The sequence below is a fragment of the Somniosus microcephalus genome, unplaced genomic scaffold (assembly GCF_052327205.1).
Source record: "Somniosus microcephalus isolate GS21.2 unplaced genomic scaffold, FLI_Smic_1.0 unresolved_chr4, whole genome shotgun sequence".
In the NCBI taxonomy this organism is placed as follows: domain Eukaryota; kingdom Metazoa; phylum Chordata; class Chondrichthyes; order Squaliformes; family Somniosidae; genus Somniosus; species Somniosus microcephalus.
The window spans coordinates 47,474,492-47,501,669 of NW_028225182.1; the positions used below are offsets into that span (position 1 = coordinate 47,474,492).

Consider the following 27,178-nt stretch of genomic DNA (forward strand, 5'->3'; position numbering starts at 1 on the left):
TAGAACAGGCTCGAGGGGCTGAATGGCCGCCTCCTGTTCTCATCCTTGTTTTCAAATCCCTCCATGGCCTCACCCTTCCCCATCTCTGTAACCTCCTCCAACCCTGCAACCCTCCGAGATCTCTGCGCTCCTCCAATTCTGGCCCTTTGCCCTTCCAAAATTTTCACTGCCCCACCATTGGCGGCCGTGCCTTCAGCTGCCTGGGCCCTAAGCTCTGGAATTCCCTCCCTAAACCTCGCCGCCTCGCTCTCTCTCTCCTCCTTTAAGACGCTCCTTAAAACCTACCACACATTGACCCACCTGGCCCAATATCTCCTTCTGTGGCTCCGCGCCAAATTTTGTTTGATAACACCCCTGTGAAGCACCTTGGGACGTTTTACATAGAAACATAGAAGATAGGAGCAGGAGTAGGCCATTCGGCCCCTCGAGCCTGCTCTGCCATTCAATGAGATCATGGCTGATCATCCAAACTCAGTACCCTGTCCCTGCCTTCTCCCCATATCCCTTGATCCCCTTAGCCTTAAAAAATATATCTAACTCCTTCTTGAATATATTTAATGAATTGGCCTCAACCGCCTTCTGTGGTGGAGAATTCCACAGGTTCACCACTCTCTGGGTGAAGAAATTCCTCCTCATCTCAGTCCTAAATGGCTTACCCCTTATCCTTAGACTGTGACCCCTGGTTCTGGACTCCCCCGCCATCAGGAACATCCTTACTGCATCTAGTCTGTCTAGTCCTGTTAGAATTTTATAAGTTTCACTGAGATCCCCTCTCATTCTTCTAAACTCCAGCGAGTATAAGCCCAATCGACCCAATCTCTCCTCATACGTCATTCCTGCCATCCCAGGTATCAGTCTGGTGAATCTTCGCTGCACTCCCTCCATGGCAAGAACATCCTTCCTCAGATATTCGCTAGAGTTTAGAAGAATGAGAGGGGATCTCATTGAAACTTATAAAATTCTAACAGGACTAGACAGACTAGATGCAGGAAGGATGTTCCCGATGGCGGGGGAGTCCAGAATCAGGGGTCACAGTCTAAGGATAAGGGGTAAGCCATTTAGGACAGAGATGAGGAGGAATTTCTTCACCCAGAGAGTGGTGAACCTGTGGAATTCTCTACCACAGAAGGCAGTTGAGGCCAATTCATTAAATATATTCAAGAAGGAGTTAGATATATTTCTTAAGGCTAAAGGGATCAAGGGATATGGGGAGAAGGCAGGGACAGGGTACTGAATTTGGATGATCAAGGCATTAGAGGCACTGTATAAATACAAGTTGTAGTTATTAAACAAAATCTGACATCATAAGGAGAAATTAGGACAGATGACCAAAAGCTTGGTCAAAGAGGTAGGTTTTAAGGAGCGTCTTAAAGGAGGACAGAGCAGCGGAGAGGTTTAGGGAGAGTTCCATCTGGAGTGGAGATGCAGATCAGCCATGATCTCGAGTGGCGGAACAGGCTCGAGGGGCTGAGCGACCTCCTTCTCCTGCTGCGACGCCCCGCGCCCATTTGCTCACCTGTTGTGTGCTGGAAGAGCCGGAGCTCGAAGACATCACGATATAGTTGGTTGGAGACGGGGACGACTGGGTCGGGGTCGACGGACGTGTGAGCAGCGTTTGCATGGGCAACGTGATGGAGCTGGGGACCTTGAAGATGCTGGGGGTGGTCGAGGGCTGAGACGACTGCGAGCTTTGGGAGATGGTCAGCGTGGGTCTAGGCTGCAACACAAAGACAAGAGTCAGGGCACAAAGTGAATGCACAATAGTTTCTTACATGTCCCAGACTCCGCAAAAGAAATCTTATATAATCCGATAGGTCCAGTAAGTCCCCGTTCTCTCCACCCTACCACTAAAGGCAGGGTCTTCAATCAGCTTAATTCTCCCTAAATCCCCAAGTCTGGCTGCATCCTTCCTCACTCCAGTGCAGTACTGAGGGAGCGCCGCACTGTCGGAGGGGTAGTACTGAGGGAGTGCCGCACTGTCGGAGGGGCAGTACTGAGGGAGCGCCGCACTGTCGGAGGGGCAGTACTGAGGGAGCGCCGCACTGTCGGAGGGGCAGTACTGAGGGAGTGCCGCACTGTCGGAGGGGCAGTACTGAGGGAGCGCCGCACTGTCGGAGGGGCAGTACTGAGGGAGCGCCGCGCTGTCGGAGGGGCAGTACTGAGGGAGCGCCGCGCTGTCGGAGGGGCAGTACTGAGGGAGTGCTGCACTGTCGGAGGGGCAGTACTGAGGGAGCGCTGCACTGTCGGAGGGTCAGTACCGAGGGAGCGCTGCACTGTCAGAGATGCCGTCTTTCAGATGAGACGTTAAACCGAGGCCCCGTCTGCTCTCAGGTGGATGTAAAAGATCCCACGGCCACCATTTCGAAGAAGAGCAGGGGAGTTCTCCCCGTTGTCCTGCGGCCAATGTTTATCCGTCAACCAACATCACTAAAACAGATGATCTGGTCATTATCACATTGCTGTTTGTGGGAGCTTGCTGTGCGCAAATTGGCTGCTGCGTTTCCTACGTTACAACACTGACGCCACAAAAAGTACTGTGAAAGTACATTGACTGTGAAATGCGTTGGGACATCCTGAGGTTGTGAAAGGTGCTGTAGAGATGCAAGTTCTTTTAAAGCTGGGAGGCCGGCCAGGAGTGTGTTGGAATCGTCGAGTCTAGAGGTAACAAAGGCATGGATGAGGGTTTCAGAATCAACCCCCCGTTTAGTGAGGCTCTGTGCCTGGCGAGGAGCTATGCAAAAATTATCCTTGAGCGCCAGGACAATATTCCAGGGGGGTCATCGCAACAAAACTGCCCTTAGCCAAGGTTGAACAGGAGGGTGGTGGGGGGTCGCTTGATAGCGATCGGGAGCAGGAACCCTGGCCCATACCACCATAGGGGGACATAGACCAACAGTAGTACTGCCTTGGCCCAGACCACTGGGCCCAGCTGGTCCGTGCCAAGTGAGCCTTCTCCCTCCCTCCTTCATCAGCACAACCTTCTATTCCTTTCTCCTTCATGTGTTTATCTAGCTTCCTATTAAAGACATCTGTGCTATTCACCTCAACCACTCCCTGTGGGAGCGAGTTCCACATTCTCATCACTCTCTGGGTAAAGAAGTTTCTCCTGAATTCCCGAATGGATTTATTAGTGACTCTGATATTGATGGCCCCTAGTTCTGGTCTCCCCGACAAGTGGAAATATCTTCTCTACGTCCACCCTATCGAACCCTTTCATAATCTTAAAGGCCTCTATCAGGTCGCCCCCTCAGCCTTCTCTTTTCTAGAGCAGGAGGGCATTACCAGACAAGAGCAGCAGTGAGCAACCAGGCACGGACTGGTAGCGTATATTTTTTCCCGATGTGTAATGTTGAGAAGCGTAGGTGAAAGGGCAGGGCATGTCGTGCAGCATACTATGGTTAAAGGAGGAATTAGCATGAGAGAAAAGTCAGGGAGTGGTGGTTAGGTGCCACCTGTAGGAGGAAGGACAAATTGTTGCACTAAATATTTACCCCCCCTTGCTCAGAAAGGCCGGCCACTCCCATAAGTAACGTTCTGTTAAACTTGTACTGAACCTTGGTTGGACCACGCTTGGAGCACCGTGCACAGTTCTGGTCTCCGTATTACACAAAGGACAGAGAGGCACTGGGGAAGGTGCAAATATGATTTACAAGGATGATACCAGAATTCAGAGGCTATTCCCATCGGGAAGGGCTGAACAGGCTAGGGCTCGTCTCTCGAGAAAAGAGAAGACTTTTCTCTAGAATTAGGAAAGCAAACGGTATGTTGGCCTTTATTACAGGAAACTTTCTGGTATCCGGCACTGACGGGACCGAGCTGGTGCCGTCCCATCAAAACTGCCGCAGAAACCAGCGATAATGTTAAAACATACGGAGCTTTTGAGCTCCATGTGAATCAACAAACCCTGTTGCTTAGCAACAGCTTCAAAACAGTCGGCCGCAGCTTAAAAGCGTCTCTGTAGCTAAGCAACAGCTTCAGCTAGACCTTGCAGAGCCTGACTGGAAAAAAAAAGCAACGAGAAGTAAAAAAACTTATAGGAAACGGCTCCTGAATTTTGCTGGTAGATAGAGCTTTCCGGACATTTAACCTCCGGTTAAACGAAAGTTTCCTGTACAAGAGGATTTGAGGATAAGAGTAAAGACGTCTTACTGCAATTATATCGGGCCCTGGTGAGACCACACCTGGAGTATTGTGTACAGTTTTGGTCTCCTTACCTAAGGAAGGATATACTGGCCATAGAGGGAGTGCAACGAAGGTTCACCAGACTGGTTCCTGGGATGGGGGGGGGATTGTCCTATGAGGAGAGATTGAGTAGACTAGGCCGATATTCTCTAGAGTTTAGAAGAACGAGAGGTGATCTCATTGAAACATACAAAATTCTTACAGGGCTTGACAGGGTAGATGCAGGGAGGATGTTTCCCCCTGGCTGGGGAGTCTAGAACCAGGGGTCACAGTCTCAGAATAAGGGGTCGGCCATTTTGGACTGAGATGAGGAGGAATTTCTTCACTCAGAGGGTGGTGAATCTTTGGAATTCTCTACCCCAGAGGGCAGTGGAGGCTCAGTCGTTGAGTATATTCAAGGCTGAGATCGATAGATTTTTGAATATTAAGGGAATCAAGGGATATGGGGATAGTGCGGGAAAGTGGAGATGAGGTAGAAGATCAGCCATGATCTTACTGAATGGCGGAGCAGGCTCGAGGGGCCGAATGGCCGACTCCTGCTCCTGTTCTGTTCTTAAGAGATGGACCATCTGACGCACCCTTACCACCGAGATCGACCAAGTCAACAGACACTGTTTCCAGTGGCAGGGGTGTCGGTAACCAGAGGACGCAGATTTCAGATAATTGGAAAAAGAACCAAAGGGGGAGATGAGGAGAATTTTCTTTACGCAGCGAGTTGTGGTGATCTGGAACGCGCTGCCTGAAAGGGCGGTGGGAGCAGATTCAATGTCAACTTTCCAATTGGATAAAATACCTGAAGGGAAAAAATGTACAGGGCTGTGGGGGAAGAGTGGGACTAACTGGAGCGCTCTTCCAAAGAGCTGGCACAGGTAGGATGGGCCGAATGGCCTCCTTCGGTACTGTGTCGTTCTAGAAGTCTATTACCACCCTTTCTTGCCTCGCACCATCATCCCTTTTGACATTTAATCACTCCTGCCCTCCACCCTATCACGGACCTTCCCTTTTTGTTCTTTCCTCCCTCCTTTCCCTGCCTCTGTAGACAAACCTCCAACATCTTCCAGTTTAGACGAAGGGTCACCGACCTGAAACGTTAAAACCCGTTTTCTCCCTCCACAGAAGCTGCCTGGCCTGCTGAGCGTTGCCAGCATTTTCTGGAGACATTAGGGCGGGTGACCAAAAGCTTGGTGAAAGAGGTCGGTTTTAAGGAGCGTCTTAAAGGAGGAGAGAGAGAGGCGGAGAGGTTTAGGGAGGGGAATTCCAGAGCTTAGGGCCCAGGCAGCTGAAGGCACGGCCACCGATGGTGGAGCGATGGAAATCGGGGATGCGCAAGAGGGCAGATTTGGAGGAGCGCAGAGATCTCGGGGAGGGTTGTAAGGCTGGAGTTTAGAAGAATGAGAGGGGATCTCATCGAAACTTATAAAATTCTAACAGGACTAGACAGACTAGATGCTGGAAGGATGTTACCGATGGCCGGGGAGTCCAGAACCAGGGGTCACAGTCTAAGGATAAGGGGTAAGCCATTTAGGACTGAGATGAGGAGGAATTTCTTCACCCAGAGAGTGGTGAACCTGTGGAATTCTCTACCACAGAAGGCAGTTGAGGCCAATTCATTAAATATATTCAAGAAGGAGTTGGATATATTTCTTGAGGCTAAAGGGATCAAGGAATATGGGGAGAAGGCAGGGACAGGGTACTGAGTTTGGATGATCAGCCATGATCTCATTGAATGGCGGAGCAGGCTCGAGGGGCCGAATGGCCTACTCCTGCTCCTATCTTCTATGTTTCTATGGAGGAGGTTAGAGATGGGAACACCAGCGGAAAGGCATTCCTCACTAGGAGATGCTTCTGATGTGGGGATCTCACAACCCCCCCACAATGGAGCAGTGAACTTTAAGGTGGTTGGGGGGACTCTAAGGTTTTTCAAAGTTCTGAAACCATTTTGAGAGAGTAATTAGCGGAAGATCGCTTCCATTGCTTGGCCAATCAACAACAGCTTCTTTCCCATGTAGAGGGTCAGTGGAACATTGAATTGTTTCAATAGTCAGGTAGTGTGAGGCTATCATTTAAAACATAGCAACGGGAGGAGGCCATTCAGCCCCTTGAGCCTGTTCCGCCATTCAATTAGACCACGGCCGACCTGCATCTTAACTCCAGCTACCCAGAAATTCAGTCAATGCAAAAGGATTTGTGGAAAAGACAGGGAAATAGAATTACAGGAAACTCATTTTTTATCCGGCACCGACGGGACCGGCGTGGTGCCGGTTTATCAAAAAGTCCGGATTACAGAGAGGTATCATAAAAGGTACGAGAGCGCCGTACACAGCAACAAATCCAGGCTTCCCTGTTGCTTAGCAACAGGTGCAAGAAGCCCGGCCCCAGACCAAGCGTCCCTGTTGCTTAGCAACAAGTGCAGGAACCCCCAATTACACAGCCAAGAATCAAGAAACAGCCACTAATATAAAGAAAAACTTACCTGAACCTACTCCTGAATTTTGCCGGTTAACCGAGGTTTCCGGTTGTTTGGGTGCCGGTAAAGCGAGGGTTTCCTGTAGATCGTTCCAGTTAAGGAGTTGCGGCTGAACCGCCTCCTTCTTCCCCAGTGCTGCAGGTTTTATGATCTCTGGTGCCACCAAGGGGTGAGCTGTGGCTTCGTACCTGCAATTCCACCCCCACCACCGTGCCGAGGATTGCAAAGGCGAACGGAGGCTAGGCACTTCCTCACAGGGAGCGCAATGCTTTCAGAAAAGATAAATCCAATCGGGAATTCAGGAGAAACTTCTTTACCCAGAGAGTGGGACTCGCTACCACAGGGAGTGGTTGAGGCGAATAGTATAGATGCATTTAAGGGGAAGCTGGATAAACACATGAGGGAGAAAGGGATAGCGGGTTATGTTGACGGGGTGAGAGGAGGCTGGTGTGGAGCAGAAACACCGGCACGGACCAGTTGGGCTGAATGGCCTGTTTCTGTGCTGTAAATACTGTGCAATTTGCAACAGAGTATTTTAACACCCCTACCTGTATTTACAACTCGGCACGGACACCGTATATATTCCCAGTGGAGAGCCATGGCTGTTAAAATGTGAGGTGGGGGGGCTTAACTTTGCATTTTCACTCTCAATCTACAAGACCAACTGTTCCGAAAGGATGTTTAATTCCTTTTGAAAACTGTTTCGTTACGAATTCACAGAGCTCTGGTTTATCGGTTTACAAGGATATAAGGGGTATTCAGAACTCACCTCCCCCACCCCCGCCCCACCCCCAGGATCAACTCCCTGGGCGGTGGAGAGCTGGCTGGTCAAGCAGGGCGGGGTTAAAATTGGAGTCAGACCCACTGCGTCGCGGAGAAGGAACAATTTTTTTAAAAAACAGCGTTTTCCTACTCCTGATCGGCAGGACGGCTGGATCAGACTCGTGCTGTGATGCCCACACAGTCGAATAGCGCGCCACACAAACAATAGCCAGAGGCGCCCGTGGAACTGTCCCCCGGTAACCGGTTAATACCGTCAGATCACAGGATCACTACAATGATGCCAAGATGGAACCCTCCCCAAGTGTCCATTCATAAGCCAGCCCAGCCCGTATCAATGGGATATTCCACTACGGAGGACATCGCACTGGAGCAAAAGGTCTCCTCCTTGCCTGGCGTAGGCAGACACTTCCCCCAACAGCAGTCACTGGGTAGCGATTGGGAGCGGAGGGGAGGGGTGGAAAGAGAAAACCTTGGCCAGTATCTCAGCTGAGGTCAACGATCGCTCAGCACACACTGGGAATCAGAAGCTGCTCTGTACAGTTCGGTACCACGCCAGGCAGTACATTTACACACTCGCTGTACGGGTGAATTCTCTTGCTCTTCATTCCTCCCCCCCACCCCCCACCCCCCGTCGTTAGTAGAAATCACACGAGATGAAAATTTCACATCTCCACCTTCCTCAATCAGTGGGCACTCCTGGCCGGCCTCCCACATTCCACCCTACGTAAACTCGAGGTCATCCAAAACTCGGCTGCCCGTGTCCCAACTCGCACCGAGTCCCGTTCACCCATCACCGCCCGTGCTCGCTGACCTACATTGGCTCCTGGTCAAGCAACGCCTCGATTTCAAAATTCTCATCCTTGTTTTCAGATCCCTCCATGGCCTCGCCCCTCCCTATCTCTGTAATCTTCTTCAGCCCCCCCCCCCCCCCAGATCTTGGCGCTCCACTAATTCTGCCCTCTTGAGCATCCCTGATTATAATCGCTCAACCATCGGCGGCCGTACCTTCTGTTGCCTGGGCCCTAAGCTCCGGAATTCCCTCCCTAAACCTCTCCGCCTGTCTCTCCTCCTTTAAGACGCTCCTTAAAACCGACCTCTTTGACCAAGCTTTTGGTCAATTGCCCTAATTTATCCTTATGTGGCTCGGTGTCAAACTTCTTGTTTTATAATACTCCTGTGCAGCGCCCTGGGACGTTTTAGTACGCTAAAGCCGCTATATAAATACAAGTTGTTGTTGTTGACACTTTATATAAATCTAGATACACATGTATTGGGGATGCTGAACTTCACACTTGCTCAAGGGACCCTCCCCAAGGCAAGGGAAAGGAAAGGCCACAGATTCGCGATGGAACGTCCCCATTTTTTGTGAACCCGGATGATCTGCAACAGGGATTTTTTTAAAAACATGAAAAGTCCTGCAACAAAAGCAGATGATTCTGTGGAACGGAGGGGGGGGGGGTAATCTTCGTCTGCTGGGCGGCTCTAGCACCCTGTCTTTACACTGCACCCGAATCATTTCCCCATTGAAAGAAAGACTTCCATTTCTCCAGCGCCTCTCATGACCACCGGACGTCTCAAAGCGCTTTACAGCCAATGAAGTACTTTTTTGAAGTGGAGTCACTGTTGTAATGTGGGAAACGCAGCAGCCAAATCTGTGCACAGCAAGCTCCTACAAACAGCAATGTGATCATGACCAGATCATCTGTTTTAGTGAAATAACAACAGGAAATGCTGGAAACACTCAGCAGGCCAGGCAACATCCGTGGAGAGAGAAACCGAGTCAACATTTCGGGTCGAAGGCCCTTCGTCAAGAGTCCTGCTTACCTGCTGCGTGCTGGACGAACCGGAGGCCGACGACATCATGATGAATTTGGTCGCAGGCGGCGAGGGCTGGGTTGGCGTGGATGGCCGGGCGGAGACCAGCGTCTGCATGGGCAGCGTGATGGAACTGGGCACTTTGATGATGCTGGGCGCCCGTGACGTCTGGGTGGTCTGTGGAGCCTGCGAGATGGTTAGGGTGGGCCTGGGCTGCAACGACAACAACAGCGACAACAACGTAGTCTCGAGTCAAACGGTTCCTGACATGAAGCTTGTCATTCATGTGGAAATGACTTATGAAATGATACTGGGCGGCCTGCTGGTGGCGCTGTCCAAGGAGAGTATAAATACTCGGGCATGGGCCCAGCTTGCTCAGGACATTCTTTAACAGGCACTAGTGAAGGACACAACTAGATCTCCATGTTGAAAAACAGTTAATTAAAGCTTTGTTTAACGCTTAGACCAAGTGCCTAGTAGTTCCCTCATAAGGGATTAGACCAATATTGCCCGCCCTCCTCTCCTGAAGATACTGACTGGTGAAGCAGGGCACGCGAGAGGTGTTTGACCTTTGCCCTTCGCATAAGAGATTAGCGTGTAAAGTTAAGGCACATGGAATTGGGAGCAAGGTATTGACTTGGATAGAGAACTGGTTGGCAGACAGGAAGCAAAGAGTTGGAATAAACGGGTCTTTTTCCGAGTGGCAGGCAGTGACTAGTGGGGTACCGCAGGGATCGGTCCTTGGACCCCAGCTATTCACAATATATATTCATGATCTAGACGAGGAAACTAGATGTAATATCTCCAAGTTTGCAGATGACACAAAGCTGGGTGGGCGTGTGTGCTGTGAGGAGGATGCAGAGAAACTCCAGTATGATTTGGACAGGTTGGGTGATTGGGCAGATGCATGGCAGATGCAGTATAATGTGGATAAATGCGAGGTTATCCACTTTGGTGGCAAAAACAGGAAGGCAGATTATTATCTGAACGGCAATAGATTGAGAGAAGGGGAAGTGCAACGAGACCTGGGTGTCCTTGTGCACCAGTCGCTGAAGGTAAGCATGCAGCTGCAGCAGGTGGTTAAGAAGGCAAATGGTGTGTTGGCCTTCGTAGCGAGAGGGCTTGAGTACAGGAAGAAGGATGTCTTGCTGCAGTTGTACAGGGCCTTGGTGAGACTACACCTTGAGTATTGTGTGCAGTTTTGGTCGCCTTATCTGAGGAAGGATGTTTTTGCCATGGAGGGAGTGCAGCGAATATTCACCAGACTGATACCTGGGATGGCAGGAATGACGTATGAGGAGAAATTGGGTCGATTGGGCTTATACTCGCTGGAGTTTAGAAGAATGAGAGGGGATCTCATTGAAACTTATAAAATTCTAACAGTACTAGACAGGCTAGATGCAGGAAGGATGTTCCCGATGGTCAGGGAGTCCAGAACCAGGGGTCACAGTCTAAGGATAAGGGGTAAGCCATTTAGGACAGAGATGAGGAGGAATTTCTTCACCCAGAGAGTGGTGAACCTGTGGAATTCTCTACCACAGAAGGCAGTTGAGGCCAATTCATTAAATATATTCAAGAAGGAGTTGGATATATTTCTTAAGGCTAAAGGGATCAAGGGATATGGGGAGAAGGCAGGGACAGGGTACTGAATTTGGATGATCAGCCATGATCTCATTAAATGGCGGAGCAGGCTCGAGGGGCCGAATGGCCTACTCCTGCTCCTATCTTCTATGTTTCTAATAGGCCATCTAGTTGCTTAGTTACATGCGGCCCGCGTATAAACAATTAGTCGAAAATAGCCAAGACGTTCATTCATTTGGTGCAATTAATTCACATAAAACCACGGGTGCCGCCCCATTGAAATCGCTGAGCCTCCCCAGATGGTGCTAAGGCGACACAATTTTAGCAGCAAACGCCTTGCTCACAACACAGGTAAATGTCCTTCACGCCTGCGTATTCACTTAAGCATCTTCCGCCTAGTCAGTAACCAAGGCAGTAAACCAGCCACAACGATCAAGACGCTCGCGCACTCTGCCTTTCCTCTCGCCATCGCACCAACAGACAGGTTAAAGTTCACACGCCGTGCAAATTCGAGCATCGAGATCACAAAGACTTGCATTTCTCCAGCGCCTTTCAGCACCTCAGGACGTCCCAAACCGCTTTACAGCCAATTAAGTACTTTTTGAAGTGTGGTCACTGTTGTAATGTAGGAAACGTGGCAGCCAAGTTGCGCACAGCAAGCTCCCACAAACAGCAATGTGATAATGACCCAGATCATCTGTTTTAGTGATGTTGATTGAGGGATAAATATTGGCCCCAGGGGAGAACTCCCCTGCTCGCCTTCGATATGGGATCTTTTACGTCCACCTGAGAGAGCAGACGGGGCCTCGGTTTAACGTCTCATCTGAAAGACGGCACCTCCGATAGCGTAGCGCTCCCTCAGTACTGCCCCTCCGGCAGTGCGGCGCTCCCTCAGTACTGCCTCTCCGACAGTGCGGCACTCCCTCAGTACTGCCCCTCCGACAGTGCGGCGCTCCCTCAGTACTGCCCCGCCGACAGTACGGCGCTCCCTCAGTACTGCCCCTCCGACAGTGCGGCGCTCCCTCAGTACTGCCCCTCCGACAGTGCGGCGCTCCCTCAGTACTGCCCCGCCGACAGTACGGCGCTCCCTCAGTACTGCCCCTCCAACAGTATGGCACTCCCTCAGTACTGCCCCGCCAACAGTGCGGCGCTCCCTCAGTACTGCCCCTCCGACCGTGCAGCGCTCCCCCAGTACTGCCCCTCCGACAGTGCGGCGCTCCCTCAGTCCTGCCCCTCCGACAGTGCGGCTCTCCCTCAGTACGGGAGAGCCGCACTGTCGGAGGGGCAGCACTGAGGGAGTGCCGCACTGTCGGAGGGGCAGTACTGAGGGAGCGCCGCACTGTCGGATGAGACGTTAAACCGAGGCCCCGTCTGCTCTCTCAGATGGATGTAAAAGATCCCACGGCCACTATTGGAAGAAGACCAGGGGGAGTTCTCCCCGGTGTCCTGGGGCCAATATTTATCCCTCAATCAACATCACTAAAAACAGATGATCTGGTCATTTATCACATTGCCGTTTGTGGGAGCTTGCTGTGCGCAAATTGGCTGCCGCGTTTCCTACATTACAACAGTGACCACACTTCAAAAAGTACTTCATTGGCTGTAAAGCGCTTTGGGACGTCCTGAGGTGATGAAAGGCGCTGTCGAAATGCAAGATCTTTCTTTATCTCAAGACCAAACAGCCTTCCTAACATCTCCTTCCTTTGGGTCAGCAACCATTTTTGCCTGATATGGGCTCCGAGAAGCGCCTTGGGCCTTTTTTGTTCTCCATGTTAAAAAGGTGCTATATAAATGCAAGCGGTTGTTGTTGTTGTTTCTTACCTGTGTGATGGTTAAGGTGGTCCTGTTCACCTGCTGGGCTTGCATGGCAGCCTGGGCGCGGGCTTTCACCACGTGCGTGCACAGCATGGGGCCCAGGTACCCGTAGTCCGTTTTATACGACTCCTGGTTGTCGGGAGGGGAGCGGATCTTTGCCACAACTGGCGCACAATGTTTCTGCAAATTAAAAAAATTGAAAAGGGTGAAAGGAAGCTGATACAATAGCAACCATCAAAAAGGGGAATTGGGTAAATACTTGAAAAAGGAAAGATTTGCAGGGCTGTGGGGAAAGAGCCGGGGGAGAGTGGGACTAATTGGAGAGCTCTTTCAAAGAGCCGGCACAGACACTGACATGAATCAGTCAGTCATTCATGAAAGAAAGACTTATGAAATAATACTGAGCGGCCTACGGGTGGCGCTGTCCAGGGAGAGTATAAATACTCGGGCACGGGCCCAGCTTGCGCAGAACATTCTTGACAGGAACTAGTGAAGGACACAACTAGACCGCCATGTTGTAAAACAGTTGATTAAAGCTTTGTTTAATGCTTAGACCAAGTGCCTAGTAGTTTTATTACATCAGGCACGATGGGCTGAATGGCCTCCTCCTGTGCTGGAAGATTCTGCATTTTTACTCAATTTCTTTTTGAAATTAAGGGATAGCAACCGTTCGAAATCACTGGTTCGGCCTCAGCCGGGGTATTGCGTCTAATTCTGGGCACCGTACTCACAGAAACACAGAATCACAGAAACCCCACAGTGCAGATAGAGGCCATTTCGGCCCATCGAGCCTGCACCGACACATATCCCACCCGATCCCCGTAACCCCTACACCAACACATATCCCACCCTATCCCCGTAACCCCATGTATTTAATCCCCCTAACACGAAGGGTCAATTTATCATAGCCAATCAACCTAACCCGCACATCTTTGGACTGTGGGAGGAAACCGGAGCACCCGGAGGAAACCCACGCAAACACGTGGAAGTATGTCAAGGCCTTAGAGAGGGTGCAGGGGAGATTGACCAGAATGGTACCAGGGATGAGGGACTTCAGTTACGTGGAGAGACTGGAGAAGCTGGGGTTGTTCTCCTTAGAACATGGAAGGTTAAGGGGAGATTTAATAGAGGTGTTCAAAATCATGAAGGGTTTTGATAGAGTAAATAAGGAGAAACTGTTTCCAGTGGCAGGAAGGTCGGTAACCGGAGGACACAGATTTAAGATAATCGGTAAAAGAACCAGAGGGGGAGATGAGGAGAATTTTTTTTTAACGCAGCGAGTTGTTGTGATCTGGAACGCGCTGCCTGAAAGGACGGTGGAAGCAGATTCAATAGTAACTTTCAAAAGAGGAATTGGATAAATACTTGAAGGAGAAACATTTGCAGAGCTACAGGGAAAGGGCGGGGGGGGGGGGGGGGGGGGGAGTGGGACTAATCGGAGAGCTCTTTCAAAGAGCCGGCACAGGCACGATGGGCTGAATGGCCTCCTTCTGTGCTGTAAGATTCTATAAACACGATGTACTTCATCATTCTGCGGACAACCCCTCAGCACGCCATACGCAAAGCCCACCCTGGTTTCCTGATTCGAAGTCAGATCATTTCATTCCTTGCACGGGTCACTTACCAGTAGCAAACTTTGTACGTGATCTGCTCCAATCTTGTCGATGTTACTGACCACGGGTCCGTCCAGCACAACTCGGATGCGCTCCCCTTCTATCTGAAGTCTCTGGATAATCAGAGTCTTGATCACCTGTTTGTCAACGACACTTGGTTAATTCGAGCGCTGGGATTTATACACTGGCGCACCCTGGCTGCAGTGCGCGCCATCTACAAGATGTACTGCAGCAACTCGCCAAGGCTTCTTCAGCAGCACCTCCCTAACTCGCCACCTCTACGGCCTAGAAGGACAAGGGCAGCAGGCGCACGGCGAACGGCGAACACCACCACCTCCAAGTCACACACACCATCCTGACTTGGAAGTATATCGGCCGATCCTTCATGGTCGCCGGGTCAAAATCCTGGAACTCCCTCCCCAACAGCACCGTGGGAGCACCTTCACCACACGGACTGCAGCGGTTCAAGAAGTCGGCTCACCACCACCTTCTCGAGGGCAATTAGGGATGGGCAATAAATGCCAGCCTTGTCAGCGACACCCACATTCAGAGAATGAATTAAAAAAAAGTGACCGAATCTGACATTTTAGTCCATTCATGAAAGAAAGACTTATGAAATAATACTGAGCGGCCTACGGGTGGCGCTGTCCAGGGAGAGTATAAATACTCGGGCACGGGCCCAGCTTGCGCAGGACATTCTTTAACAGGAACTAGTGAAGGACACAACTAGACCTCCATGTTGTAAAACAGTTGATTAAAGCTTTGTTTAACGCTTAGACCAAGTGCCTGGTAGTTTTCTTACGTCATGCATTATACTAAAAATAGGAGGGGAGATTAAAAACCAAAATAACTTCAGATTTACAAAGGCAATATAAAAACCACGTGCACTTCCTGAGCACGTTGCCTCATCCAAATATCTCGAAGTGTTTCACACAGTGAGCTGCTTTTGAAGTGAGGTTGTTTGCGGAGGCAATTAAACTTTTAATAGACTAGGACAGTTAGTGGCAGACACGAATGAGTCTGTAGAGCTCGACAGGAGTCATGGTTTCGCAGCCTAAGTAATTAGGCCCTGCGTCAACGTTACGCTATCACTTTTAAGAGACACTTACATCGTGGCCCAGTTCAGCCAGTCCTGCGATGCAGCCGTACCTAGTTGTCCAGGGAGTCTTGTCGTCCAGCCAACTCTGAAATCGTAACAAAGAGCAGGGGCCAAGTTATATATAGAGGGCTGAATGCACCAGGCACCTCAAGAATCTCGCAGGCTGGCCAGGGAGCAGATTCGACTGACAATAATCTAGCACTGGCTCAGCCAGAGTGCTGGATGCTATGGAGTCATTAAAAATCAGGCCACACGCCCCACGTCTGAGCCGCGTCAAATTGGCCAATCAGGCCTGGGGCAATGGCGGGACACTAAAATAAACCTCGCTGCCCGAGAGGATCGACATGTACGGCAACGACACCCAGCTCGACCTCACCACAACCTCTCTGGACCCCCTCCACTGCCAACATCCAGCACTGCACGAGCAGAACTTCCCTCCAGTTAAATGTGGGCCGTTGCCTTCGGTCCAGGAGTACAGGAGCAAGGATGTCTTACTGCAGTTGTACAGGGCCTTGGTGAGACCACATCTTGAGTATTGTGCCTTATCTGAGTAAGGATGTTCTTGCCATGGAGAGAGTGCAGCGAAGATTCACCAGGCTGATACCTGGGATGGCAGGAATGATGTATGAGGAGAGATTGGGTCGATTGGGCTTGTAATAGAAACATAGAAGATAGGAGCAGGAGTAGGCCATTCGGCCCCTCAAGCCTGTTCCGCCATTCAATGAGATCATGGCTGATCATCCAAATTCAGTACCCTGTCCCTGCCTTCTCCCCATATCCCTTGATCCCTTTAGCCTCAAGAAATATATCTAACTCCTTCTTGAATATATTTAATGAATTGGCCTCAACTGCCTTCTGTGGTAGAGAATTCCACAGGTTCACCACTCTCTGGGTGAAGAAATTCCTCCTCATCTCTGTCCTAAATGGCTTACCCCTTATCCTTAGACTGTGACCCCTGGTTCTGGACTCCCCGGCCATCGGGAACATCCTTCCTGCATCTAGTCTGTCTAGTACTATTAGAATTTTATAAGTTTCAATGAAATCCCCTCTCATTCTTCTAAACTCCAGTGAATATAAGTCCAATCGACCCAATCGCTCCTCATACGTCATTCCTGCCATCCCTGGTATCAGTCTGGTGAATCTTCGCTGCACTCCCTCCATGGCAAGAACATCCTTCCTCAGATACTCGCTGGAGTTTAGAAGGATGAGAGGGGATCTCATTGAAACTTCTAAAATTCTAACAGGACTAGATGCAGGAAGGATGTTCCCGATGGTCGGGGAGTCCAGAACCAGGGGTCACAGTCTAAGGATAAGGGGTAAGCCATTTAGGACAGAGATGAGGAGGAATTTCTTCACCCAGAGAGTGGTGAACCTGTGGAATTCTCTACCACACAAGGCAGTTGAGGCCAATTCATTAAATATATTCAAGAAGGAGTTGGATATATTTCTTAAGGCTAAAGGGATCAAGGGATATGGGGAGAAGGCAGGGACAGGGTACTGAATTTGGATGATCAGCCATGATCGCATTGAATGGCGGAGCAGGCTCGAGGAGCCGAATGGCCGACTCCTGCTCCTATCTTCTATGTTTCTATGGTCCCCGCCACAGACTCCATCCCTCTCTGGCCACTGACTGTTTGCAGCCTGGGTGTCCTATTCAACCCCTGGGCTGAGTTTCCGAACCTGTACCCTCTCGGCCCCTGCCTCAGCCCACCTGCTGCTGAAACCCTCATCCAGGCCGCTGTCATCATTAGACTTGACTATTCCAACGTTCCCCTGCGTGGCCTCTCATCTGCCACCCTCCCTAAACTTGAGCTCGTCCAAAACTCTGCTGTCTGCATCCTAACTCGATCCAAGTCCCATTCAACCATCTCCCCCGCCGTGCTCGCTGACCGACAAGTGGTTCCCCCGGTCGGAGAATTTTAAAATTCTCATCCTAGTTTTCAAATCCCTCCACGGCCTCCTCGCCCCTCCCTATCTCTGCAACCTCCTCCAGCCCTCGAGAACCCTCCGAGAGCTCTGCGATCTTCCACCTCTGGCCTCTTGCCGATCCGCCACTTCCTTCGCCCCCACCGCTGGCGGCCGTGCCTTCGGCTGCCTGGGTCCCAAGCTCCGCAACTCCCTCCCCAAATCTCTCCTCCTCCAAGACGCTTCTTCAAACCTCTCTCTTTCACCAAGCTCTTGGGTCTTCTGCCCCAATATCTCCTTATGTGTCTCAGCATCAAATTCTCCTCTGATTATCGCTCCTGTGAAGCCCTTCGGGGATATTTTACCACATTAAAGGCGCTATATAAATGCAAGTTGCTCGCGAGAAGGCCAATTAAGAGCCTGCAGGCATTGAATTGCCTACTTTTTCCAAAATAAAATCACCAGAAATGGCCTTCGTGAACTACATTTAAAAATTCCACAGTGGCAGATGTGAATTTTAATTCTTGGCCTCCCACAATAACACGATAGACCGGAGGCGGATACGCAATCTCCCGTTCGTGTTCCAAACTTGAAGTAGAATCTTCGGCACAATATAGTTTCAGGCTGACAAGAGCCCGGTTAAGCAAACTCAACGAAGATTGCTCCTACCCACGGGGAGTCCCGTCACCCAGCACAAGCACCTATCGCCTTGACCGCAAGAGGGGTCAATGAAGCAGCAGCGACCTCCCGAGGTCACAGGTCAACAAGAGGGTCGCTGAGGGCCGGCCCGCCCACCACGGAGAAAAGCAAAAAGTCAGCCACCAGCCAGAACGTAGGCAGCGGCCGCGGGACAGCGGGCGTGAGGCGGGACCCGCTCCCCACCCCCCTTACCTTGGTGAAGGTTTTGGTGATGCGGGACTGGATGTTGTTGGTGGTGGTGCTGAAGTTCTTGCAGATCTGGGCCATGAGCCGGGCGGCGAAGTCCCGCAGTGCCCAGTGGTTGTCCACGTCCGGCCGGAGGCACAGCTGCCGGCTCACGATGCATGTCACCACCGCGGGGATCAGTTCGTGCAGCTGTAGGGGGAAGGGAGAGGGAAAGGGAGTATCGGTGACAATTCGAGTCAAATGTTTAGTAAAATGAGAAACTTTCACGTCAACTATCCCGCCCCCACCCTTGTTTTCAAATCCCTCCATGGCCCTCGTCCCTCCCTATCTCTGTAACCTCCTCCGGCCCCACAACAGTTGTACAGGGCCTTGGTGAGGCCACACCTTGAGCATTGTGTGCAGTTTTGGTCGCCTTATCTGAGGAAGGATGTTCTTGCCATGGAAGGAGTGCAGCGAAGATTCACCAGGCTGATACCTGGGATGGCAGGAATGACGTATGAGGAGAGATTGGGTCGATTGGGCTTATATTCGCTGGAGTTTAGAAGAATGAGAGGAGATCTCATTGAAACTTTTAAAATTCTAACAGGACTAGACAGACTAGATGCAGGAAGGATGTGCCCGATGGCGGGGGAGTCCAGAACCAGGGGTCACAGTCTAAGGATAAGGGGTAAGCCATTTAGGACAGAGATGAGGAGGAATTTCTTCACCCAGAGAGTGGGAACATGTGGAATTCTCTACCACAGAAGGCAGTTGAGGCCAATTCATTAAATCTATTCAAGAAGGAGTTAGATATATTTCTTAAGGCTAAAGGTATCAAGGGATATGGGGAGAAGGCAGGGACAGGGTACTGAGTTTGGATGATCAGCCATGATCGCATTGAATGGCGTAGCAGGTTCGAGGGGCCGAATGGCCTACTCCTGCTCCTATCTTCTATGTTTCTATGTAACACACCGCGATCTCTGCGTTCCTCCAATTCTGCCCTCTTGCGCATCTCTGATTTTTATCGCTCCACCATTGGCGGCCGTGCCTTCAACTGCCTGGGCCCTAAGCTCTGGGATTCTCTCCCTAAACCTCTCTCTCTCTCTCACCTCCTTTAAGACGCTCCTTAAAACTGACCACTTTGACCCAGCTTTTGGTCGCCTGTCCTAATATCTCCTGTGGCTCGGTGCCAAACTTTGTTTGATAATCGCTCCTGTGAAGCACCTTGGGACGTTTTGCTACGTTAAAGGCGCTATATAAAATGTAAGTTGTTGTTTGTCCGCTGAGTTTCCGAGCCACACATTCCGCTCCGGAGACTAGAATTCCTACGGTGTCAGCCTTGAATCAGTGGGCAGCACTCTCTCTTGCATCCGAGTCAGAAGGTTGTGGGCTCAAGTCCCTCTCCAGAGATTTGAGCACATAATCAAGGCCGACACTCCCAGTGCAATACTGAGGGAGCGCCGCGCCGTCGGAGGGGCAGTGCCGAGGGAGCGCCGCGCCGTCGGAGGGGCAGTGCCGAGGGAGCGCCGCGCCGTCGGAGGGGCAGTGCCGAGGGAGCGCCGCGCCGTCGGAGGGGCAGTGCCGAGGGAGCGCCGCGCCGTCGGAGGGGCAGTGCCGAGGGAGCGCCGCGCCGTCGGAGGGGCAGTGCCGAGGGAGCGCCGCGCCGTCGGAGGGGCAGTGCCGAGGGAGCGCCGCGCCGTCGGAGGGGCAGTGCCGAGGGAGCGCCGCGCCGTCGGAGGGGCAGTGCCGAGGGAGCGCCGCGCCGTCGGAGGGGCAGTGCCGAGGGAGCGCCGCGCCGTCGGAGGGGCAGTGCCGAGGGAGCGCCGCGCCGTCGGAGGGGCAGTGCCGAGGGAGCGCCGCGCCGTCGGAGGGGCAGTGCCGAGGGAGCGCCGCGCCGTCGGAGGGGCAGTGCCGAGGGAGCGCCGCGCCGTCGGAGGGGCAGTGCCGAGGGAGCGCCGCGCCGTCGGAGGGGCAGTGCCGAGGGAGCGCCGCGCCGTCGGAGGGGCAGTGCCGAGGGAGCGCCGCGCCGTCGGAGGGGCAGTGCCGAGGGAGCGCCGCGCCGTCGGAGGGGCAGTGCCGAGGGAGCGCCGCGCCGTCGGAGGGGCAGTGCCGAGGGAGCGCCGCGCCGTCGGAGGGGCAGTGCCGAGGGAGCGCCGCGCCGTCGGAGGGGCAGTGCCGAGGGAGCGCCGCGCCGTCGGAGGGGCAGTGCCGAGGGAGCGCCGCGCCGTCGGAGGGGCAGTGCCGAGGGAGCGCCGCGCCGTCGGAGGGGCAGTGCCGAGGGAGCGCCGCGCCGTCGGAGGGGCAGTGCCGAGGGAGCGCCGCGCCGTCGGAGGGGCAGTGCCGAGGGAGCGCCGCGCCGTCGGAGGGGCAGTGCCGAGGGAGCGCCGCGCCGTCGGAGGGGCAGTGCCGAGGGAGCGCCGCGCCGTCGGAGGGGCAGTGCCGAGGGAGCGCCGCGCCGTCGGAGGGGCAGTGCCGAGGGAGCGCCGCGCCGTCGGAGGGGCAGTGCCGAGGGAGCGCCGCGCCGTCGGAGGGGCAGTGCCGAGGGAGCGCCGCGCCGTCGGAGGGGCAGTGCCGCGCCGTCGGAGGGGCAGTGCCGAGGGAGCGCCGCGCCGTCGGCGGTGCCGTCTTTCGGGATGAGACGTTAAACCGAAGCCCTGTCTGCTCTCTCAGGTGGACATAAAAGATCCCATGGCCAATATTTCAAAGAGCAACATCACTTAAAAAAAGAGACAATCTGGTCATTATCACATTGCTGTCTGTGGGAGCTTGCTGTGCGCAAATTGGCTGCCGCATTTCCTACATTACAAAAGTGACAACAACAACAACTTGTATCTATATAGCGCCTTTAACGTAGTAAAACATCCCAAGGCGCTTCACAGGAGTGTTTTATGACAAAAAATTTGACACCGAGCCACATAAGGAGATTTTAGGGCAGGTGACCAAAAGCTTACATAGAAACATGGAAGATAGGAGCAGGAGTAGGCCATTCGGCCCCTCGAGCCTGCTCCGCCATTCAATGTGATCATGGCTGATCATCCAAATTCAGTACCCTGTCCCTGCCTCTCCCCATACCCCTTGATCCCTTTAGCCTCAAGAAATATATCCAACTCTTTCTTGAATATATTTATAGAATATAGCTTGGTCAAAGAGGTCGGTTTTAAGGAGCGTCTTAAAGGAGGAAAGAGAGGTAGAGAGGCGGAGAGGTTTAGGGAGGGAATTCCAGAGCTTGGGGCCCAGGCAACAGAAGGCACGGCCACCAATGGTGGAGCGATTATAATCAGGGATATTCAAGAGGGCAGAATTGGAGGAGCGCAGATATCTCGGCGGGGGGGGGGGGGGGTTGTGGGGCTGGAGGAGATTACAGAGATAGGGAGGGGCGAGGCCATGGAGGGATTTGAAAACAAGGATGAGAATTTTGAAATCGAGGAGTCTAGAACCAGGGGCCACAGCCTCAGGATAAAGGGTAGGCCATTCAGGACTGAGAGGAGAAGAAATTGCTTCACACAGTGGGTGGTGAATCTTTGGAATTCAAAACAGAAGTCGATAGATTTCTGACTAGTAAGGGCATCAACATGGCGATCGGGCCGGTGAATGGAGTTGAGGCAGAAGATCAGCCATGATCTCATTGAATGGCGGAGCAGGCTGGAGGGGCCGAATCCTGCTCCTATTTCTTAGGTTCTTATGAGGTGCTGCTTAACCAGGAGCCAATGTAGGTCAGCGAGCACAGGGGGTGATGGTCTACAGAGCAGCAGTGATGCCCGCCCTGCTGTATGCCTCAGAGACATGGACCATGTACAGCAGGCACCTCAAAGCACTGGAGAGGTACCACCAACGCTGCCTCCGCAAGATCCTGCAAATCCATTGGCAGGATAGGCACACCAACGTCAGTGTTCTTGCTCAGGCCAACATCCCCAGCATCGAAGCTTTGACTGCGCTCGATCAGCTCTGATGGACGGGTCGCATTGTCCGCATGCCCGATACGAGACTCCCAAAGCAAGCGCTCTACTCGGAGCTCCGACACGGCAAGAGAGCCCCAGGTGGGCAGAGGAAACGCTTCAAGGACACCCTCAAAGCCTCCTTGAAAAAGTGCAACATCTCCCACCGACACCTGGGAATCCCTGGCTCAAGACCGCACAAAGTAGAGGAGAAGCATCGGGAAGGCGCCAAACGCCTCGAGTCCCTCTGCCGGGAGCAAGCGGAAGCCAAGCGCAGGCAGTGCAAGGAGCGCACGTCAACCCAAGAACCCCACCCACCCCCCCCCTTCAACCACCGTCTGCCCCACCTGTGACAGAGACTGTCGGTCCCGCATTGGACTCATCAGTCACCTGAGAACTCATTTTTAATGTGGAAGCAAGTCATCCTCGGTTCCGAGGGACTGCCTAAGAGAGAACAGAGTGATGGGTGAACGGGACTCGGCACACTTCAAAACAACCACAAAAATAGTACTTTATTGGCTGCAAAGCGCTTTGGAACGTCTCGAGGTCGTGAAAGGGCGCTGTATTAATGCGAGTCTTTCTTTCATGCACTCAAAGGAATGCTGAATGGGACAAACACTCACGTATTTCTCCAGGTAAAGTGTAGGATTGTCCATCAAGGCTTTCACCATCCGCATCAGATAGATCAGGAGGGCCAGGTTATTCTGCACCACGTTCACACGCACCTGAGACGCAGAAAAGGAAAATACTAAGACTCAGAAAGATCCCAGTCACCCGCCATCAGTCAATTGTCGGGATCTCCGAATCTGCCCTTTGCCTTTGCTGAATTCCTAATGCAATCGTATACTTTCAAAGTTTTACATTTTCTACCTGCTATTGTTCCTCTCGGGTCTCCACGTCCATTTTGGAGCGAGGGGCCACAATGAAAAAGGATCCTAGAATAGCACAGCACAGGAGGAGGCCATTCGGCCCCTCGAGTCTGTGCCGGCTCTTTCGAAGAGCAATCCAGTTAGTCCCACTCCCCCTGCTCTTACCTCATAGCCCTGCTATTTTTCCCCCCTTCCAGTATTTATGCAATTCCCTTTTGAAGGCTGCTATTGAATCTGCCTCCACCACCCTATCAGGCAGCGCGTTCCAAATCCTAACCACTCGCTGCGTTAAAAAGTTTTTCCTCATGTCGCCTCTGGTTCTTTTGCCAATCACCTTAAACCTGTGTCCTCTGGTGACCAACCCTTCATTGGAAACAGTTTCTCTTTATTTACTCTGTCTCAACCCTTCCAGATTTCGAACACCTCTATCAAATCTCCTCTTAGCCTTCTCTGCTCCAAGGAGAACAACCCCAGCTTCTCTAGTCTATCCAAGTAACTGAAGTCCCTCATCCCTGGAACCGTTCTGGTAAACCTCGCCTGCACCCTCTCTGAATCCTTCACATCCTTCCTAAAGTGGGGGGCCCAGAATTGGACACAATCCTCCAGCTGGGGCCGAACCAGGTTTTATACAGGTTGTACAGGAAACTCTTTTTTTTTATCCGGCACCGGCATGGTGCCAGTTTATCAAAAAGTCCGGATTACAGAGCGGTATAGTAAAAGGTACGAGAGCCCCGTACACAGCCACAGATCCAGGCGTCCCTGTTGCATAGCAACAGGTGCAGGAACCCCGGTTACACAGCCACAGATCCAGGAACGGCCACTAATATGAAGTCAAACTTACCTGAACCTACTCCTGAATTTTGCCGGTTAACAGAGATTTCCGGTTATTTAGGTGCCGGTAAATCGAGAGTTTCCTGTACATAACTTCCTGGCTTTTACTCTATACCTCTATTTATAAAGTCCAGGATCCCAGATGCTTTATTAACCTGCTTTGTTAACATGTCCTGCCACCTTCAAAGATTTGTACACAAACACTCCTCAGCTGTCTCTGTTTTTGCACCCCCCTTTAAAACTGCACCATTCACTCTTCAATCTTCCTCGGAGCAGGAGGAGGCCATTCAGCCCCTCGAGCCTGTTCCGCCGTTTAATGAGATCACGGCTGATCTGTGACCTAACTCCATCTACCCGCCTTTGGCCCATATCCCTTAATACCGGAGACTGATAGGTTGAACAACTGACCCAGCCTCACTCGCCGCTTGCGGAAGAGAGTTCCAAACTTCCACCACCCTTTGGGTGAGACTGCACTCGCCTGGCTCCATTCTTATTTCAAACTTCTGCCACCTCTTTGACCAAGCTTTTGGTCACCTGCCCTAATTTCTCATTGACCTAAGAAAACTACTAGGCACTTGGTCTAAGCGTGAAACAAAGCTTTAATCAACTGTTTTACAACATGGAGGTCTAGTTGTGTCCTTCACTAGTTCCTGTTAAGAATGTCCTGCGCAAGCTGGGCCCGTGCCCGAGTATTTATACTCTCCCTGGACAGCGCCACCCACAGGCCGCTCAGTTGATTCACGTCACTCCTCATCTGGGTCGGTGTCAAATTTTTGTTGTCTTTTAATTGCTCCTGTGCAGCGCCTTGGGACGGTTTACTACCTTAAAGGGCGCTGTATAAACAGAAGTTGTCGTGTAGAAGTGCTTCCTACCAAAATGCATCACCTCACACTTTTCTAACAAAAGGTGGTCAAAATTATGAAGGGGTTTTGATAAGAGTGGTTTGGCTGGTCTTTCTGTCGAGTTCGCTGCAGCGTTATATTGGGGCTATGATACAGGGATCTTGTTGTGCGCAAATTGGCTGCCGCGTTTCCTACATTAAAAAAGTGACAACAACAACAACTTGTATTTATATAGCACCTTTAACGGAGTAAAACGTCCCAGGGTGCTGCACAGGAAGGAGTATTTTAAGACTAAAAAATTTGACACCGAGCCACATAAGGAGAAATGAGAGCAGGCCACCAAAAGCTTGGTCAAAGAGGGAGGTTTTAAGGAGCGTCCTAAAGGAGAATGGCAGGAATGACATACGAGGAGAGATTGGGTCGATTGGGCTTATACTCGCTGGAGTTTAGAAGAATGAGAGGGGATCTCATTGAAACTTATAACATTCTAACAGGACTAGACAGACTAGATGCAGGAAGGATGTTCCCGATGGTCGGGGAGTCCAGAACCAGGGGTCACAGTCTAAGGATAAGGAGTAAGCCATTTAGGACAGAGATGAGGAGGAATTTCTTCACCCAGGGAGTGGCGAACCTGTGGAATTCTCTACCACAGAAGGCAGTTGAGGCCAATTCATTAAATATATTCAAGAAGGAGTTAGATATATTTCTTAAGGCTAAAGGGATCGAGGGATATGGGGAGAAGGCAGGGACAGGGTACTGAATTTGGATGATCAGCCATGATCTGATTGAATGGCGGAGCAGGCTCGAGTGGCCGACTCCTGCTCCTATCTTCTATGTAACTAATGCCGGCCTTGCCAGCGACGCTCACTTCCCAAGAGAAAAAAGCCTCGATTGGTTCGGTTCGCCCGTCAGTCGCCTCGTGACATACTGGGCTAAAGTTGTATTGGGATAAAAGGGAGCCCGTACAGGGAGAGCGGTGTTACGGATCTTACCCCTTCCGATATGAAGGTGCTGAACCTCGGCAGCATTTGGTACAAGCCTGGGTCTGTGGCTATGCTCTGCAGCGCCTCCTGTGGGAGAGATTGAGGAAAGCGGTCACCCTGGAGATATTCGCATTCGGAACAGAATTCTTTGTAAAACACAATGTCTTTTTAATAAAAGCAAAGGTCTTACTGCTCTCTTGGCCTCGCAGGATCCGACACAGGCTTCGGTTATCTCCTTATAATACAGCTGCTGCTCGACTGAGAGTTCGTGCGTGGTGCGCGGTTTCAGTTTCATCACGCCACCATCCAGCAGAGACTTCTTCTTATCTTTACCTGGACAGGGGGAGAAAAAACACTTATTACAGAGCAAACACACCCCACACTAACCCCTTCCCCGAGAGAGAGACAGGCAGAGAGAGAGAGCGAGAGAGAGAGAGCGCAACAGCACGAGAGAGAGCGCGCGCAGGAGAGCGGGCGAGAGTGCGGGCGCGGGAGGAGGCGAGGGCGAGAGAGGGGGAGCGCGCGACAGAGAGAATCTTTGGAATTCTCTACCCCCGAGGGTAGAGAACTGAAAGGCTGAGTCTTTGAGTATATTCAAGGCTGAGATCGATAGATTTTTGGACTCTAGGGGAATCAAGGGATATGGAAATCGGGCGGGAGAGTGGTGTTGCGCACGATGATCAGCCATGATCTCATTGAATGGCGGAGCAGGCTCGAGGGGCGGAATGGCCGACTCCTGCTCCTATTTCTTATGTCTTTATGGTCAGAATTCATAATTTAAGAATTTTTCCGAAGTTAATTTTGAGAGCGTTAAATTCACCCTGCACGCGTTTGAACAAAAGCGGTTCTCTCTTCCCCAGCTCAGTAATTAAGAGTTTTGCACACCCTCATAACACGTAGAGACCTTGAAGCCGTGAAGCCCGGGCACGATTTCCTGACCTTTGCCATCAGCAGCTGCGCTTCCTTGACCTTTGCCCTTTGCCTGACCGTCTTCCTCCTGACCCGGTTTGATGACCTTTAGAGGCTCGGTAGACTCGACCTTCTGCTGCTCCTTAGGGGCTGAGGAGAAAGAAGAAAAGAAAAACCAATACAATTAGCAGCTTGATCGGGAAATCCGACTAACGAGGGGATAGCTACGGGAATGGGGCTGCTTAGGGCGCATTAGAGAAAAAAGGTAAATAAACAGCGGAGGAGCCATCGCACACTGATTTAACGGATCAAAAAAAATCTATTCTGCGACACAAAGCTGGGTGGGCGTGTGTGCTGTGAGGAGGATGCCGAGAAACTCCAGTATGATTTGGACAGGTTGGGCGATTGGGCAGAAGCATGGCAGATGCAGTATAATGTGGATAAATGCGAGGTTATCCACTTTGGTGGCAAAAACAGGAAGGCAGATTATTATCTGAACAGCAATAGATTGGGAGAAGGGGAAGTGCAACGAGACCTGGGTGTCCTTGTGCACCAGTCGCTGAAGGTAAGCATGCAGGTGCAGCAGGCGGTTAAGAAGGCAAATGGTATGTTGGCCTTCGTAGCGAGAGGGTTTGAGTACAGGAACAAGGATGTCTTGCTGCAGTTGTACAAGGCCTTGGTGAGA

At 51.8% G+C, this 27,178-nt stretch overlaps 1 protein-coding gene across 3 annotated transcripts in view; it reads right to left on the minus strand.

The window, feature by feature from the left end:
* Nucleotides 1-27,178, minus strand: part of taf6 (TAF6 RNA polymerase II, TATA box binding protein (TBP)-associated factor) — a 63,757-nt gene that overhangs the window by 4,387 nt on the left and 32,192 nt on the right. Inside the window, exons 6-15 of one of the 3 annotated variants that reach the window (XM_085977472.1) lie at nucleotides 26,470-26,643; nucleotides 25,778-25,917; nucleotides 25,594-25,671; nucleotides 22,683-22,784; nucleotides 18,152-18,334; nucleotides 15,366-15,440; nucleotides 14,268-14,393; nucleotides 12,650-12,823; nucleotides 9,257-9,460; nucleotides 1,517-1,717 (exon numbers count right to left, since the gene is read on the minus strand). In XM_085977472.1, the coding sequence (XP_085833598.1) occupies nucleotides 1,517-1,717; nucleotides 9,257-9,460; nucleotides 12,650-12,823; nucleotides 14,268-14,393; nucleotides 15,366-15,440; nucleotides 18,152-18,334; nucleotides 22,683-22,784; nucleotides 25,594-25,671; nucleotides 25,778-25,917; nucleotides 26,470-26,643 (1,457 nt within the window). Of the gene's footprint in view, nucleotides 1-1,516; nucleotides 1,718-9,256; nucleotides 9,461-12,649; nucleotides 12,824-14,267; nucleotides 14,394-15,365; nucleotides 15,441-18,151; nucleotides 18,335-22,682; nucleotides 22,785-25,593; nucleotides 25,672-25,774; nucleotides 25,918-26,469; nucleotides 26,644-27,178 lie in introns of all 3 variants that reach the window. The other 2 variants (XM_085977471.1, XM_085977473.1) reach the window with 2 other exon arrangements.